Source organism: Cloeon dipterum, chromosome 1, assembly GCF_949628265.1.
Source record: "Cloeon dipterum chromosome 1, ieCloDipt1.1, whole genome shotgun sequence".
In the NCBI taxonomy this organism is placed as follows: domain Eukaryota; kingdom Metazoa; phylum Arthropoda; class Insecta; order Ephemeroptera; family Baetidae; genus Cloeon; species Cloeon dipterum.
In genome coordinates this window covers 17,844,767-17,859,866 of record NC_088786.1, presented here as the reverse complement: position 1 = coordinate 17,859,866, position 15,100 = coordinate 17,844,767, and the positions used below count along the sequence as shown (strand labels likewise).

At 41.4% G+C, this 15,100-nt stretch overlaps 1 protein-coding gene across 2 annotated transcripts in view; it reads right to left on the bottom strand.

Moving 5' to 3' along the window:
* Nucleotides 1–15,100, bottom strand: part of LOC135947768 (neural cell adhesion molecule 1-like) — a 106,509-nt gene that overhangs the window by 40,512 nt on the left and 50,897 nt on the right. For both annotated transcript variants that reach the window (XM_065496703.1, XM_065496704.1), the window contains exon 4: nt 402–563. In XM_065496703.1, coding sequence (XP_065352775.1) covers nt 402–563 — 162 coding nt within the window. The remainder of the gene's footprint in view (nt 1–401; nt 564–15,100) is intronic.

Below are 15,100 nucleotides of genomic sequence, written 5' to 3'. Positions count from 1 at the left end.
TTACATTTGCGAAGGAAGAGGCCGTCGCACTTTCTTCCTTCCTCGTATTTTCGTCTTTCCGCGGTTTATTTTTATCGGTCGGTTGCGAGATGCTGCAGGCGCGCCAAATTAATCGAAATATATACACAGGCTGAGGAACAAAAGACAGACTGCCGCTGCAGCGGGTAGCCGGCAGCAAAAGTTTGCTGCACCATTTAAATCAGGATCTACACAAAAAGTTTCTTGCACTTCGCACGAGTACAAAATAAGAAGTTTTCTGAAAGGGCTTTTGACGCGCGTTTCATCAGAAGTTTTTCCTTTCTCGAGCCAGCGCGTATACACTCTCGTTCAGCTCGCGTATCACGTACTTTCCCACTCACTTTTCCCAACAAAAAGGGAAAAACACAAAATTCAGGTCTCACCTGGCACTCGTAGGTTCCGTTGTCGCGCTTCTGCACGTATTTTATCTGCAGGGTCCAGTCATCCGAACCCTCGGCGTGCAGAACTTGGAATCGTTCGTCGTTTGTGTACGTGAACATTCCCGAAGTCAAGATATGCCAGTCGCGCCGACGGACCCAGGAAATCTGAAACAAGGAACGTGCCATCTGTAACTATACATACATAAACCAATTCAATATTTGTCATGCTTTTAAACTCAAACAATTAAAACGTGTTTTAACATGCATAAAGGCCGCTATTAATAAATTAGCAACTAACTATTAGCTTAACAAAAACAATGAGAGTTTCCAAAAGAAAATATGGGTTAGCATTATGTAAAATTGTTTGTAAGTACTTTTGATTGCGATTGTTCATAAATATGGCTTAAAGTGGATTGATACTGGGCAACAAATATTTGAATTCTCAGTTGGTCAACAAACAATTTGTTCTACAATTTGCAACAGTAAAAAAATAGCTTGCTACAGTAAAAATTCAAATTTTCTCCAAATTTTACAGTGCTTGACCATATTTTCTTGGCAGATTTCGATACCTCTCGTCGAGATCTATCCAACTGTGTATGCCACTTTTTTGGGAAACTCTTTGTTTTAAAATAAAATCAGATTTCAAGTAAGGAGACAATGCTCACCATTTGAAAAGCATGCTAACTTTGCAGCCACATTTCTCAGAAAATTTTAGTTCTAACAATCAGTAGATCAAAATTATGAAAATTATGCAATATAGTATCTATATGTTCATATCGCAATAAAGATAAAAAAGACAATTTTCGGTACCAGGAAAGTCATCTATCAGCGGTAAAAATATCTGCAGAGCCTGTGTCCTTATTCGTTTCCTTTGGCAGTATATATATCGCGTGTCTACAGAGTAAAAAATACGAGTGGACGCGGGCATTTGAGAGTCCCCCGCGGCGACCAGGATAATCTCAAAAGTCCATTGAGTCGTGAAAAATGATATTTTCTGCGGCAGGAAAGGTAAAGAACGGGGTAGCCCTTTCTTTGGTGCAGCTGCGCCGCCAGTGAATGGCCGATTCGGGGCTATTTATTACCATTTATTACACACAATATCTGCAGGGAGCATCTCTCCAATTGACTTTTTATTGTTACAGCCTCTCATTTGGCCCAGCCGCAGCACGAGTGCCGAATAAATTAAGAAATCAATGGGCCAGCCTTCGTGAAAGGTATGAAAAAATGAATTGTCAAATGGCGCGCGAGTCGAGTGAGCCGTAGATTTGGGAGTCACGTCAGCTTGCCGATTTGGAGGGCCGGCTAAGAGAGCGAACGATGGCAGCGACGGCTAAAAATGATGGGTGGCACGCTCGTCGCACTCGGCCCTTGATGGAAATTTAAAATTATTGCGCACAAGAAAGGTTTTGCCAATGAAATTTCCCCCGAACATGTTGCATGGTTCGAACAATAAATAACTCGTCTAGATTTTCCTCAAAAAATGTCCGCTTTTTATGGAAAAATTCACGAAAAATAAAAAAAATGCAGATCGAAAGTTTCTATCAATTTTTATCCAATTTTTTAGAAAGCAAAATAACTTTCGTTCTGGTAATTGAATATTTAATGATGGTTAAATTTTAAGTTTTGATCTTTTAAAAGTAATTACATTTTCCTGATATATATAATAAGCTAATTTAAACGCACAACAATAAAAATCTTGAGCTGGAAGGCTCTGGAAAAACAAACACTTAAGAACGCCATTCCTCATAGATTTGAAAATGGTTTTAAAAATAGAACATCTTTCGCAATATTAAAATATCATTTTAAGTTACAAATTTATTTTGTAATTTTGCTGTAAATTGAGTTTTTTCACTTCTCTTGGTACTAAATTAAAATTTTCAAGAATTCTTGTCTGAGGAAAATTTAATTGAAATTAACAGCAATAGAGAATTTTTATATTTTTTTAATAAAAAATCACTACTTGTTGAAAAGGAAATATAAACACTGGATAGTTTTTTTGTTGTTTCCACCTTTTTGTCAAACCCTGACATGTTGTGGGTCTATACTGGCAAATTTCAAACCAGATTTGAAAGGGATTGGCTGGGAATAGTGGAAATCGCCAGGAGAGCAAACTCGCAGACATTCCAATTAAAGTCGGTGTTTGCCTTTTTTATACGCGTCAGTGGAAGAATTACTCTTGCGGCGCGGCAAACAAGAACACTCGCGCTTAAAGCGGCCCGTGAGACGCATAAAACGCTTAATTCTTGACTAGCGAGCGGCGTGCGTCTTCTTCCTACCTTTTCGATTTTCGAGGCAGATTAAGCAAACAACGCGGAAATAGCGAGAGAAGTCAATATGGTGGCTTAAAAAATTCATTGCTAAACAATTTATGCGCCGCGGGGTGCAGCAGGGCGGACGTAACAAAGAAACGAGTCCAATTTTCCTCACCCAAACGCCACTCGGCGGCGCGGCAACATAAATATTTTATGGCGCCCGGCGCACAGTATTAGCAATTTGAAAAGCAAATCTGGCCAGCCTGCTGCAGCGCAAGAGGCAAGAAGACAGCAGGCATTCCGGTTGCCGTTAAATATTCATTACTTCTTGCTCAAAAGACGCTGAGACGAGACGCGCGTCGAGGGGGCGCCGCAAAAATGCAGTTCAGCGCTGCAGTTTGTATTCCGAAGACGGATTCGGTGAGGGATGTTGCAACCCCTAGGGAAGTGGTGCGAGAAATGCAGCTCCCTGCTAAGTGCCGTGTCTGACGAACCTTATATTCAAAGGTTAACGCCGTTTTGGAGGTGATACCGTTTACAAAACACTCGCCTACAGTTTTCATAAAAACGGAATATAGAAATGAAATATTTAAAGCGTCAATTAAAGCATACAAACAAACACCAAAATATATTTTAAATTCTAACTAAAATCAAATAAATTGAAATATTGTATGAAATTGCCAATTTTTACCATAATATGCAATCACTGTTGATTTTTCGATATATCAATTTAATTATACACCTACGGTGTATTGCGATAAAAATTGTTTTGTATTATTGTTTAATAATTAGTGCTTAACGAAACACAGAGAATGAACACAATAACTATCATTTTGATAATCATAGAATTTACATTTCATGAAATCAAGGCATATTAGACTTTAAAATGCGCATTATTTTCATCGTAATTATATTGGTTCAAAAGAGATTTGATAGAAATACAAATTTTCTTGTAATTTTGTTCCAATTAAAAAAAAAAACATTGGAAAAACAAGCTAAGCATTTTTTCAAATAGTCCAATCATCCAATTAGAGCCGTAGAATTAACTTGGCCTTTCATAAAACAAACATTTAGTTTTATCTGTCTGTACCAAATATATAAAAAAGGGAAAATATTAAAAAAATGCGGCATGTTACTATGTTTGAAAAGTGACGAAAAGGGGCGCTCTGTCTGTTGTTTTTTTATTGAATTAGGTATAAGGCTCTCAAACAAATAAGGAAAGTTTGCTCAACGAAACTCAATCTCGGTTTCCCCAGGGAACTTTGACATGTAGATTCTCCTAAGCTAGTTCAAACACAACTTTCTGCTTTTGAGCATTTTGCAAATGGTTGGTCTCATCCTGACGGGAGAACGCAAGTAAAAAATTTCGTTGTGAAGTAAGTAAATTTAAGTCGACTATACTTATTTTCAGTGCCAGACTTTTCTCACTTGAGAGGAAGCAAAGATAGAATTGCAATTATTATTTAAAAATTTAGAATAAAATTGTTTCACTGTTTTTTTTTTACTTTTGAACTTATTTGAAATACACATAAATTTTTGTGTACACTCCGTAACCACATCACACCACAGATTAGTGATATCACTGATAAATTAGAACATTTGGATTGATATATAACGAGAGATGTACATAAAAAATCGATTCTTGAGTCGGTGTCTAAGCCAAATCCATAAGTTTTCTGTTATAACGAATCTTCCCTGCTTATCCAATTAACAATTATTTTCAACATAGCATGTTTTCCAATCATGTATAATCATACCGAACAACAGTCAATCAAAAATTTATAGATAAAAACTTTGGTGAAAATTTTTTGTGCCAACGTGCCCTCGGTGGAATCCATTATTCAGCAGAGTCTGCAGTGGGTTCGAAACGAGACAGTTTATGGCCGATTTCATTTGCAACGCCCGTCTCATCATTAAACTTTCAAAAGGCGCGAGCGCTTGTCAGACGGAGATGCTCGTTTCATCCACGCGTATGATAGTGAAATCCCAGTAGATGCGCACATCCTTTAGTTTTAGTGTCCTGCGGGGAGAGGCGGCCCTCACGACCGAACACAAGTCACTCTATTTTTCTGCGATCGTGCCCGACGGGTAGAATATATACACTGTGTGTACGCACGAGGCCTCGGCAATCCTCAAGCGGCCGACGGAAGGTCGAAACGCCGCATTCCCCAGCCCGCATGCATATTTATTTATTTGCTTCGCGAGCTTTCCTCAGGTGGACTCGTTCCGCAGCGGCGGCGGCAAACTTTGTTAATTAATACACCCGAGCGGCCAGCCAGCATGCAGATTAGGCGGAATTAAAGCGCCTGCCGTCGGGCTTTAAATTGAATACACGCGTCATGCTTATTTCGTGTCGGGGGACACACGGCCAGTTTCCGGCTCTCGCACGCTCAAGAAACGTTATTTGCATTTTACGACCTTGAGTGAAGTAAAGGACGAGCCGATCCCAGACGGTCTGTTTTTTACTGCACTCCTAATTGGCGGCCCGTCGTTAACAAGGTCATTTAATTAGCTTAATGGATCGCCTCCAGTGGCCGCGGGGACGCTGACAGATGGAACCACACTGACAACCAATCTTTATCGAAAAGTTAACAAACTATTGTCACCCACATCCGTTGATTGAAATGGTAATATCGCTAATTTGATATTCGTGTGTGTTTCGCATAATTTGATAAGCTAATCCGGCGAAAACACATCTACAATTCAAAATTTCTCTCTTGTGCGCGTGTGGCCGCTCTGCAAATGGTATTAGCACCGGGTGTTGATTCGATCACGGCCATCGCAAACCTGGCCGTGCGATTAAATTCAATTCGTGAATATCCAATCCATCAAATTGACCACCAGCATGCACGCGCGCACGCGCCTGCTCGCCGCCATTCAATTAGAGCACATCAACAGAAACACGTACACTATTATTAAGCATCCGCAACCACGGCACGGATGAACTTTGGATAATCACAATCCGTCAGTTGCATTCGCGTGACTCGTGCGATCCGTCTCTATTATTTGCACCCAAATTTCTCTGTCAGTCAATATGTTTGGGGAGGGGCCGGGCCGATCCAGGTCAATCAACTGATGAGTTGGATTTCGAGTTTGTTTTTCTTCAGCTTGAGGAGTGTGTTTCCTGTCAAATTTTAGGAAATGTTTTCTTATTTCCCAAAAAAGTCTAGTTGTGGTATGGCTTTTGAAATTTTAAAACTGATTAACATTAACAAGTACCAAGCCGTTGGCTCGCATTGTTGAGCGTATGCTTTGCGTGCGCACTTGTCACTATAGTAAAGTGAGAATCCAAGTTAGGCTCGAGCGCTGGCTGCTTTTCGCTTACATTTAAACTCTCATGCATTGCAATGTCGAGTTCATTTGGATTTGGGAGGATCGCGAAAACTTCCCGACTCGCTACTTGCTGCTTTGCATCTTTCCAGTATGCGTGAACGAAGTTCATGCACAGGAACAATATGCGTAGTGTTTCAACAAAAAATCCCAGTGCGGGGGCAGCAACTGGAACTTGTCCTGTTCTGGACTGAGCTTCCTCCATTAAAGCTCGTGTGTCCATCATGTTATTGGGACACTATCAGGAGGTCACTCATGTCAAAAAGAGATAAATCAATAAAAAGTATATAATATTTTTTTGAAAACAAGAACAAAAAATTCAAGCAGAGAATAGTTTTATTTTATTTCAAGAAATCTGAAAAAGAATGTATTTGAAATAAAACATTAGATTTCTCGTTTTAAAAATTTATTGCTATTGCAACCCCGTCTAAGTCTGAAAAAAATAATTTATCTAAAAAAAAACTCTACACGTGCTGGAATCAATTTTGGTAGAGCCAAATTTCACTCTCGTGTAAACAGGCAGAATTTATTATCCATCCGGCCTGTCTATGGTTGGCGAATTCGCAGCTCCGGTCATCAGGAATAGGTCGACGGTATCAGTCGGTCCCCGCTCGCTAATGAATCATGTATTCGGGCGCATGTCGGGCCAGAAACACACCAAGGTGAATTTTATTCGTTCCCTCCTCTGCTGGGGACACACGGACGAGAATTTCGCTCTCATAGATTACATTATATGGCAGTGAGAGAACGAGAACGGAGAGGAGGAGGAGCGAAACCTCTGCGCTGTGGGAATATAAAATGTGAATTTGATGTTAAATATTTAATGCCATGCACCTAGAGCCGTGTGTAATAAAAAAGCGCGTTTCCCACCCTCGCCAGCCAGCAGCTACCTTTTTCTTCGCTTTTTATTTCAAATATTTAATTAAAATTCTGCGAGTGGAGTGGTTGGCTCGGCACCTTATGGATTATGTGAAGTAAGAAAGTTTCGTCTCGCGTGCTTGCAGCCTTGGCGCTAATTCATATACATTACGAACAAATGATGATAATTTAACTGTTTCCTCTAATTATCGCTGCTAAAATAGAGGGGAAAGGTGAAAAAGTTTCATCTCGCAAGACCTGTTGGCACGTGATCTGAATTTTTTCGCGCCTGCCTCATTAAGAAGGCGAATTTCCTTGTCCACAGCTCGTGGCATAGAGAGAATTTTCCAGCACAGTTTTTGTTGGCAGAAAATTCATTCTACTCGCAAAACAGAGGCTTTACGGTTTCTCAATTACAAAGAGGCGCATCTGTGCAAATCCAAGTTACGCTCCACAATATGGGGTTCTCCGTTTCTCATTACAGTATTTTTTGCCTCAAGAGAAAGTCAGTTCATATCCTCGTCCGACTATATGAGCAAACAATATTCAGATGTTGTTGTGAATTATGCCCGGGATTTGTTGGCAAAAAGAATAAGCGGGAAAATGCGAGCGTACGCCGTGCGAATACTAATAGAGCACGCGGACCCCACCAGCAATTCGCTAGAGACAAAAAAGGCAAAAAAGCGAGGCAGGACACAATTTTTGGCATTTCAGGCCCTCTCAAGCCGCGAACGTGTGTGTAAAATATGTGGGGCCATGGTCGGGATTTTATCTTGCACTGCGTCGCATCCAAATTAACACGACGCCCTTTGATGCTCTCCCTCGCTCTGCCTGCCTTTTTGTGTACGCGCGCTCCACGATTTTAATTAAATTTAATGATGTTGGCTGGTGAGATTTATCTCTGCGAAGCGTTTTCTACGCGCATTCCTGCCGCTTAATTGCCCGGAGTAGCGTGCTGCATGTTCCGTGTACATGCACACATAGTGTCTGTGTTTGGTTTGCCCCTGAAAATTGCCGTTTACACCTTTGAATCATCCACGCGCGTATAAATTTGTTTAGCCTCGGAATAACGCAGAGCGCGCGGGCCCGCTGTTTGCCGAACGAGCGAAATCGGGAAAACGAGCGCAAGAGTTATTTTTGGGGGAGTCGGCAAATTTGCTCAACAAACTCTGTTACGCAGTTTGAATTTTTCCTGCATGAAATGAAAATCGGCTATTCTAATTTTCCAGCTCTGGATTTGCTGAACAATATTTTTAATTGCATATTACAAAGGCTGTGAATATGAAACGGATTTCTTTTTTGCAATACAGCTGAATGCTTTTTTTGTAGTGACCTTTTCATAAATATCTGTTACAGAAAATAAATTCAAAAATATCTAACTCAAAATGAGAAAAATATGTTTGCAATGAAATCGATTGTTTTTCGCTGGAAATGTTATTTCTGAACAAAAAACAGACAACATATAGTTTTTGTGTTGGAATTCTCAACTAAAAACCTTTTGAGCATTTATGTGTCCTGATTCCAGCATCTAACCCAAAAAATTGGTAAATCTCGAACTTTTAGGCAATTTCAGACAGTATAGGAAGTTTTATTCAATTTTAGAGCGCTGGAATGATGTTGCCGCAAAAAGATTTAAAAGCACAAAAAAAATGAACGACTAAAATACACTGCCCTTAAAATTATCATATTTACTGACATGGAAAACGCAAAACTAACATCACTTCCCTGTCATTTATATCAGAAACAAATAATATTTTGTTACTTAATTTTGCAAAATCCCACAACATGATAGAGATTTTCCATTCATAACTCTGTGTTTGTTCTGTGTGCTCTCTAGTTTGTAGGGCTGCACAGACAATGAGAACGTGTGCCCGAACGCACACACTACTTTTTCCACTTTGCGCGTTGCAGCAGCTGCCTGTTTATTTAGATATTGTTTCAAACGTACACCACTGCTGCCTCTCTTATTTTCTCTCTTTTGCTCTGCGAGCAGCTCTTCGTTTTATTCCAGCTGCAAAAAGAACCACCAGGACGTAAAATTAAAGCAAGGGAAATACAAGTCTGCGCGTTTCCTCTGCGCGCAATGTACATTTTAGGACGGCAAGCAGTGCCCGGCCAGACTGCGTAACCCTGAATTCCAATTCGGCCCTCTAGCCTATACTCGAGTGTTTCGTAATGCGAGAGCAGACACGTGCCACCTTAAGACCAAGCGAAGAATGTGCAGTCCAAATCTCATTTCGACGGTGGAAAACAGTTGCTATGGCAAAATATTTGATTCCTTTGACTAAGTCCGTTCGCTTCGCAGAAAATGGCAACAAAAGGCGGATCAGAGAGAAATAATTAGCAGACTGGCAAAAGCCACAACAATGGCGAGAGCGTTTCGTATTCCTCACGCAAGAAAAAGGATTTGGCCCTTCTCCCAAGGAAAAGTGACTTTTATGGTAATTAGGAGATTTTTCAAGCCATTTCGTCTTGCGGAGGCAAGCTCTTGTTGTTTCTGCGGAGTCTCGAGGTAGCAGTAGCTTCCTTAAAAAAGCTGCGCGTTTTTTGCCGAGTGTTGCTTCGCTTTCAATAAAACTTGCTGGATTGGCGAAAAGAAGCGATATCGCTGGGTTTCTCTTGCTCGTAATAGCTTGGCGTCGTATGGAATTCTCCTCTTTGCTCCTGCTCTCTCTGCCATTATTGTTTCTAGCTTACAGTGCGGCGTGTTTGAACAGCAGCGAGCCAAACCGTATGGCTAGACCAACTTTTCAATTGTAAATTTAAGGTTTTTTTTTTGTCGAATTCCCGATAGTTCCCGATGAAACTCAATTCAATTCCTGATTTTTTATAACCCAAGAAGGACAAGTTTTGCAATATTTTGCTAGTAAAAAATTGGTTTTTAGTACTGTATCAAGCAGCTGTTTCCAGCACGTAAATTGTATCCTTTCCTGAGATTTTCAGCTAAAATCCTGTTTGAATAATCGATATACTGACTGGTTTTGGAGGCTAATTTTCACGACGCCCTTGAGAGTGATGTCTAGCACTATGTGACAACGCCACGCTTAAGCTCAACATTAACACCCCCTCCCATTCCAATGCATGATTTTTCATGGAGTAGCGTTGCCACATCTCCTGAAGGCAAAGTTCAAGGTTTTCGCGAAATATTTGCAGAAATAATCGTATTTAAAAATGCTTAGAAATCGATAGTTGGTTAGTTTTCTCCACTCTGTGTCTTTTGAAAGTAATGGGCGAGATCCGCACAAGCTAAGAGTGTTAGCGGCCCTTTGACACGGGGAGCATTTGAATCAAAGGGCGTAATCTATATTAAAATCATCAAGTTTCCCTTCTTCTTCCTCGCATACGTGCCTGCGTACGTAATTCTGTAATGGGCGGAGAGATATTCGAAAATACTTGTGGTCGGCTGTGCGGCGAATGCATAACTCGATCCTTATCCGACTCGCATGTACTTTGAAACCCTTGCTTCGCCTCCCTTCCGCCGCTCTTTTGCTGCATGATCGCCCTCTTAAGTGTTCAGCCCCGGGATGGTTGAAAATTAAATTTGCCCCCACCCCCTTCTAACGCCTCCTTTCCCCTTGTTATTTGACCGTGGGCCGTGGGACGCTGACGCTGGTGAAAAGTCGAGCCGCTTCTTTTCCAGTTCATCCTGTGCGAGGGAAAAGTCGGCGCCACCCCTGCCTGCGTCTCCGGCCTCAAATTGATACCCGGGGGCTGCCGTCGGCATATTAATTGCGCGCCACGATGCACCCACTGCCCTTCTTCTCCCAACTTTTAATCGAGACAAAGAGCGACGCAAGCCCTGCCCGATTGAGCTGCCGTAGGCAACCCGCGAAGCAAATAGGTCAAACGTGTTGCATACGTTTAACGACTGCAGGGGCGCTTGCCAAAGTGGATTCTGTGTATATAACGCAATTTTCTACTTTGCCAAATTCAACTTATAATCGAACATTTGCCTGTATTTAACTTAATTGATTATATTTATTTTTATGCTCTAAAAGTTTGAATCACGCAATTTGAATTCTTTTCGATGCAAATTTTTTCTCATACCGTTTTATTTTTAAAACTGCCATAAAATGTTGAAATCTTTCAAAATTTTAATTACTAACAGCCATAAACACGCGAGACATGTTCTATGTTGTAGATTCATTTTATAGCTTTTCTATATTGTTTATCAGGATATAAATTACAATCCCCAGATTTTTTTCTATTTTTATAATCAGATCCAATCAAATTAAGTTTGATTAATAAATTTTGGGCTGTGACGTTGATTTTAAGGGAAATATTTCGGCACAGATTGTATTGATCCTGTCACTTACTGACCTTTATACAGAGCACAGGAATATTATTGAACTAAATAAGATTCTGATTTTTATTTTTTAATTTTATCAAAATTTGCATGGATATGAATTTGATCCTAATGCTCTCTTTATAGAAATCCCGTGTAAAAGAAGCGTAATTATATGAAAATTTTATATTCTTGGCCAGGAATCAAGAGTAAACAAACATCTAACGCCGCGTCGAAGCCTTTATAAATTTTCAAACTGAAAAAAAGGCATTTTGTGTTTCGAATCGGAATTCTTTAACACGCAGTGACGCGTGGAATCCGCAATTTCTGCACCACCTCCAATTCGTACCAGTCTCAACACCAATTTCACATTTCTGCTGTTTTTAAAATACAAACATATCCTTTCCCACGTCGCATCTCCGGCCGCAATTTTAAGGCCGAACAAAGAACACGACGGGCGCAGATTTTCCACGACTCCATTATAGCGGTCTGGCTTTTAACGGAAATCCATTGTCCCATTTCCCATCCAGTGCCATCGCGGCTTGAATTTATTGGAAACCAAACAGTATTGTATTTTTCTAAGAGGAGCGACGGAAAGAAAGAGAGAAGAAAGTAAAAAAAGCGTGACACACACACACGAAAAAGCGGAAAAGTCCTTTTTCGCGAAGCGCAGAATTCGCTCGATTTTCCGTCAGATAAAATCGCGCGCAAGAAAGAAACAGCACCAACTTCCTCCCCGGCGTAAAAAAGCAACACAAAGCGAACAAGATGAAGTGCCAATAAATCGACCAGTTATTGGATGAGGGCAGGCCGCGGCGATAAAGCGCGGGCGGGTGGGCGCCAACGCAGTTTATATGTACACTTTCACTTCCGGTCTCGAGCGCGCATCTTGCACATTCCAAGCACGCAGTTTTCCTTTTAAAAATGCGCGTGGGAGCGGCCACGCCAAAATAAGGGAGTTATAATATCAAGGGAGAGTGAGTAACCATGCATCTTTATCACGCACGGCCGAGGGCGAAATATAGATGAGCCTTTCGGCGGGCTCTTCATCTGGGGCTGCGTCACTCCCGGCCCATTTCTCATTTCACCCGTATTTTCCTTTCTGCGTTTAAAATTTACATCACGCCGGGTGAATGCTGATTTCCAAGATCCTTTTACGCTCACCAACGCACTGGAGTGGCAGGAAAGCTCGCTAAAATTACCATTTGGTAAGTTCTTAATGTTGTGCATTGTGCACTTCAAATAGTTTCTTTGGATATGAAATCGTTTCAGCCAATCGCTGTACAGACAAAAATTTTTTTAAAACAAAATAATATTAACCGGCGATTCTATCCGACGATTGGCCGGAGTGATTTTTGTTTTCAGCATATTATCAAAATAATTAATTTTAAGTGTAGAACGCACAGTGGCAGGATTGAGTACTAAATCACAGTGGAAGTGTCTTAAAATCGTAAATATAGGGTGGCGCCATCTATTGGCGGCTTAGAAAAACAATGGAGCTTATGCTAATGGTGTTAGACACACACTAATCCCTGCGCTTTGTTTTTATTCCTTTCCATTAAAACATTTTCCATTCTTTGGGCAAATCCCTTTTAGTCGTAATGAATTCAGTTTTTTTGCGGCTTCTGACAGGTCAATTGAATGCACGATGTGGAACGAATTGTAAGGCAACACAAAAAGCGCGAGTCGCAAAAACGCCGGCAGGTATTTCGTTCCAAGTGGCGGCGGAGGCGAAAAAAGCGAAGAGAGATAAAAGCCTTGGCGGAAAATCAAGAAAGAAGCAATTTAATGACACTGCGCGCTGCCTCTAGGCTAATCACATTGGGCAAGAGGATTTTTTTTGCGTGGCGGTGGTAGCGGCGCACGCTGCGAGGGAAACTTTTAAGAGGGAATATGAAGGAATTGCGGAAGCGTTTTCTCGTCGCTGCAGATAAAAGACACGACCTCGCGCGCGCTGAGTTATACCTCCTCCGCTCTCTGCCACATTCCTCCGGATTTCAGCGGTGCTGCCACGAACAGTCACGGCGGCACCGCTCAAACAATTTTCTGATCGATTTTTACTTAAAATTAGAATATTATCAGCTTTGAAAAATTTCTTACGCAGCAAATCCATTGTGACAAAAGCAGGCAATCGGATTGCAGACTTTTAGCTGATTGCAGAATTTTCTTCCTCCTGTATGCCGATCGGCTTGGGGTCGTGATGAATGGCCAAAATTGCTGTTCTCGATATAAAGTTGCTTTGAACTCTGGAATGGACCTTAGATTTTTATCTGAACAATAAAATCGAATAGCAATTAATCAGTATATTGCCTCTTTTCCCATTACAATTTCGATTTTCACAAATTACCTTGAAGCATATATGCAGAATTTAAAAGTTTTGACCATGTAAAACATAGTGAAAGTTGCTTAAAAATAATTGTGTTGGGGTCAGCTCAGCAAAACTGAGCTATGTTAAAAATTTAATGGCCTTTTGAAGTTCAAACTGATTAAATGAACAAAGTTCACAATTAGTTTATAGTAGACCTTTTTCACGTCCCTCACGTCAGCCAACCACCCCGGTGAAAGCTACAAAGTTGAAAGGTGCGGTAGGGAGCAAGGGGAAGATGAAGAATTTGTTATTGGATTCCGCCTAACAAAAAGAGCTCGCGTGCAATATCCAGAGCGCCGTGTGTGTGCAAGAGCGAGCCGAAGGAGGGTCGCAAGAAAAGGACCGGTTTTCCGTTTCTTTGTTGTTATTATTACTTCTCTGTGTGCTTTGAATACCGTCGCAAGGGGGTGGATAAACAATGCTCCCTCCAACAATGACCAGGACGGGTAAGCAAGCGGTTGAGAAACAATGAAATGCCATCTTAGCTGCGAAAACGCACGGAATTAATGAACACTCGAGACGACAAAGGTCAAGGGTTAATTCGACTGCAGGGTGCAAACTTTGACGAGTCTGTCTGCTTACGGCCGCCGCAAGCAGTTAACCCCCTCGCTCGATTATACCGCTTTTTGACGCCTTCGTGGAGAACTACCGGGGCCGATGCTGTTTGACTTTGCCCAAGTCGATCCTAGTTTGCGTTTGAAAGCAGTCCCGAGTGCGGCGTCAGCCAGAAGCTGCGCGGTTTCCCTCCTAATAATCAGCACTCTGCTTTAGATTGCCAAGTTAACTTTGCGTCTTGCCCGTTTTGAGTTTAAAAAAGCGAGAAACTTTGATAGAGTGATTTCAGTTCAACTCTCGTTTGGCTGCGCTGTTAAAAAACGTTCCCTTTTCATTTCGCTTGAGCGAACCGCTTTCACAGCAATAACTCTCAGTTCCCGATATTTCCACGAAAAGCCGCTGAATATTAAAAGTGTAATTCTTCTGGCCGGCCATTCGCTGTCGGTGCTAATATCGCACGCTCGGCCGGGCAGCCGCAGCGGACGTGTGTATATTCAAATCGTTATTGGCCGACGGCCGGCTGCCATTCAGGGGCGACCGCGGAGCGCAGGACGTGCCTTGCCGCCCCGCTTCGAGCCCCATTACTCCGCAACTCGATGGCGACAGCATTTTAAGACAATTGGCAGCTGATGGCCACCACTAATACGAGTGGCGGCATGCATCAGAGCACGGAGAAATTTGTTCCCTCTGAGTTTGGTTCAAAGATATATACGCAAAATGGGCCTAACCTTCTTTCGTTTAATAGATATGTAGTGGTTGCGGAGCCGAGCTCCCACTCCTTTTTCATTTTTAGTCTAGGGTATTGTTATTCATGAGATTGTTAGAAATTCGTTAATGCAACAGAGAGAGATTTTGAATTTAAAATTAGTTTTCGCCGGACACTGAAGCCAACAAGTCGCATCTAAATTGTTCCGAGCGTTTAATTGTGAAGGACCCGGCTCAATCGGGTAAATTCTTTTCTAATTTAAATTGTTCTTCAAGTCGATTCTCTTAAATTGTTAATCCTAAAGTCAAATATCATTTCTGTTTGAAGGTCCTTGTAAACTGTTAGACT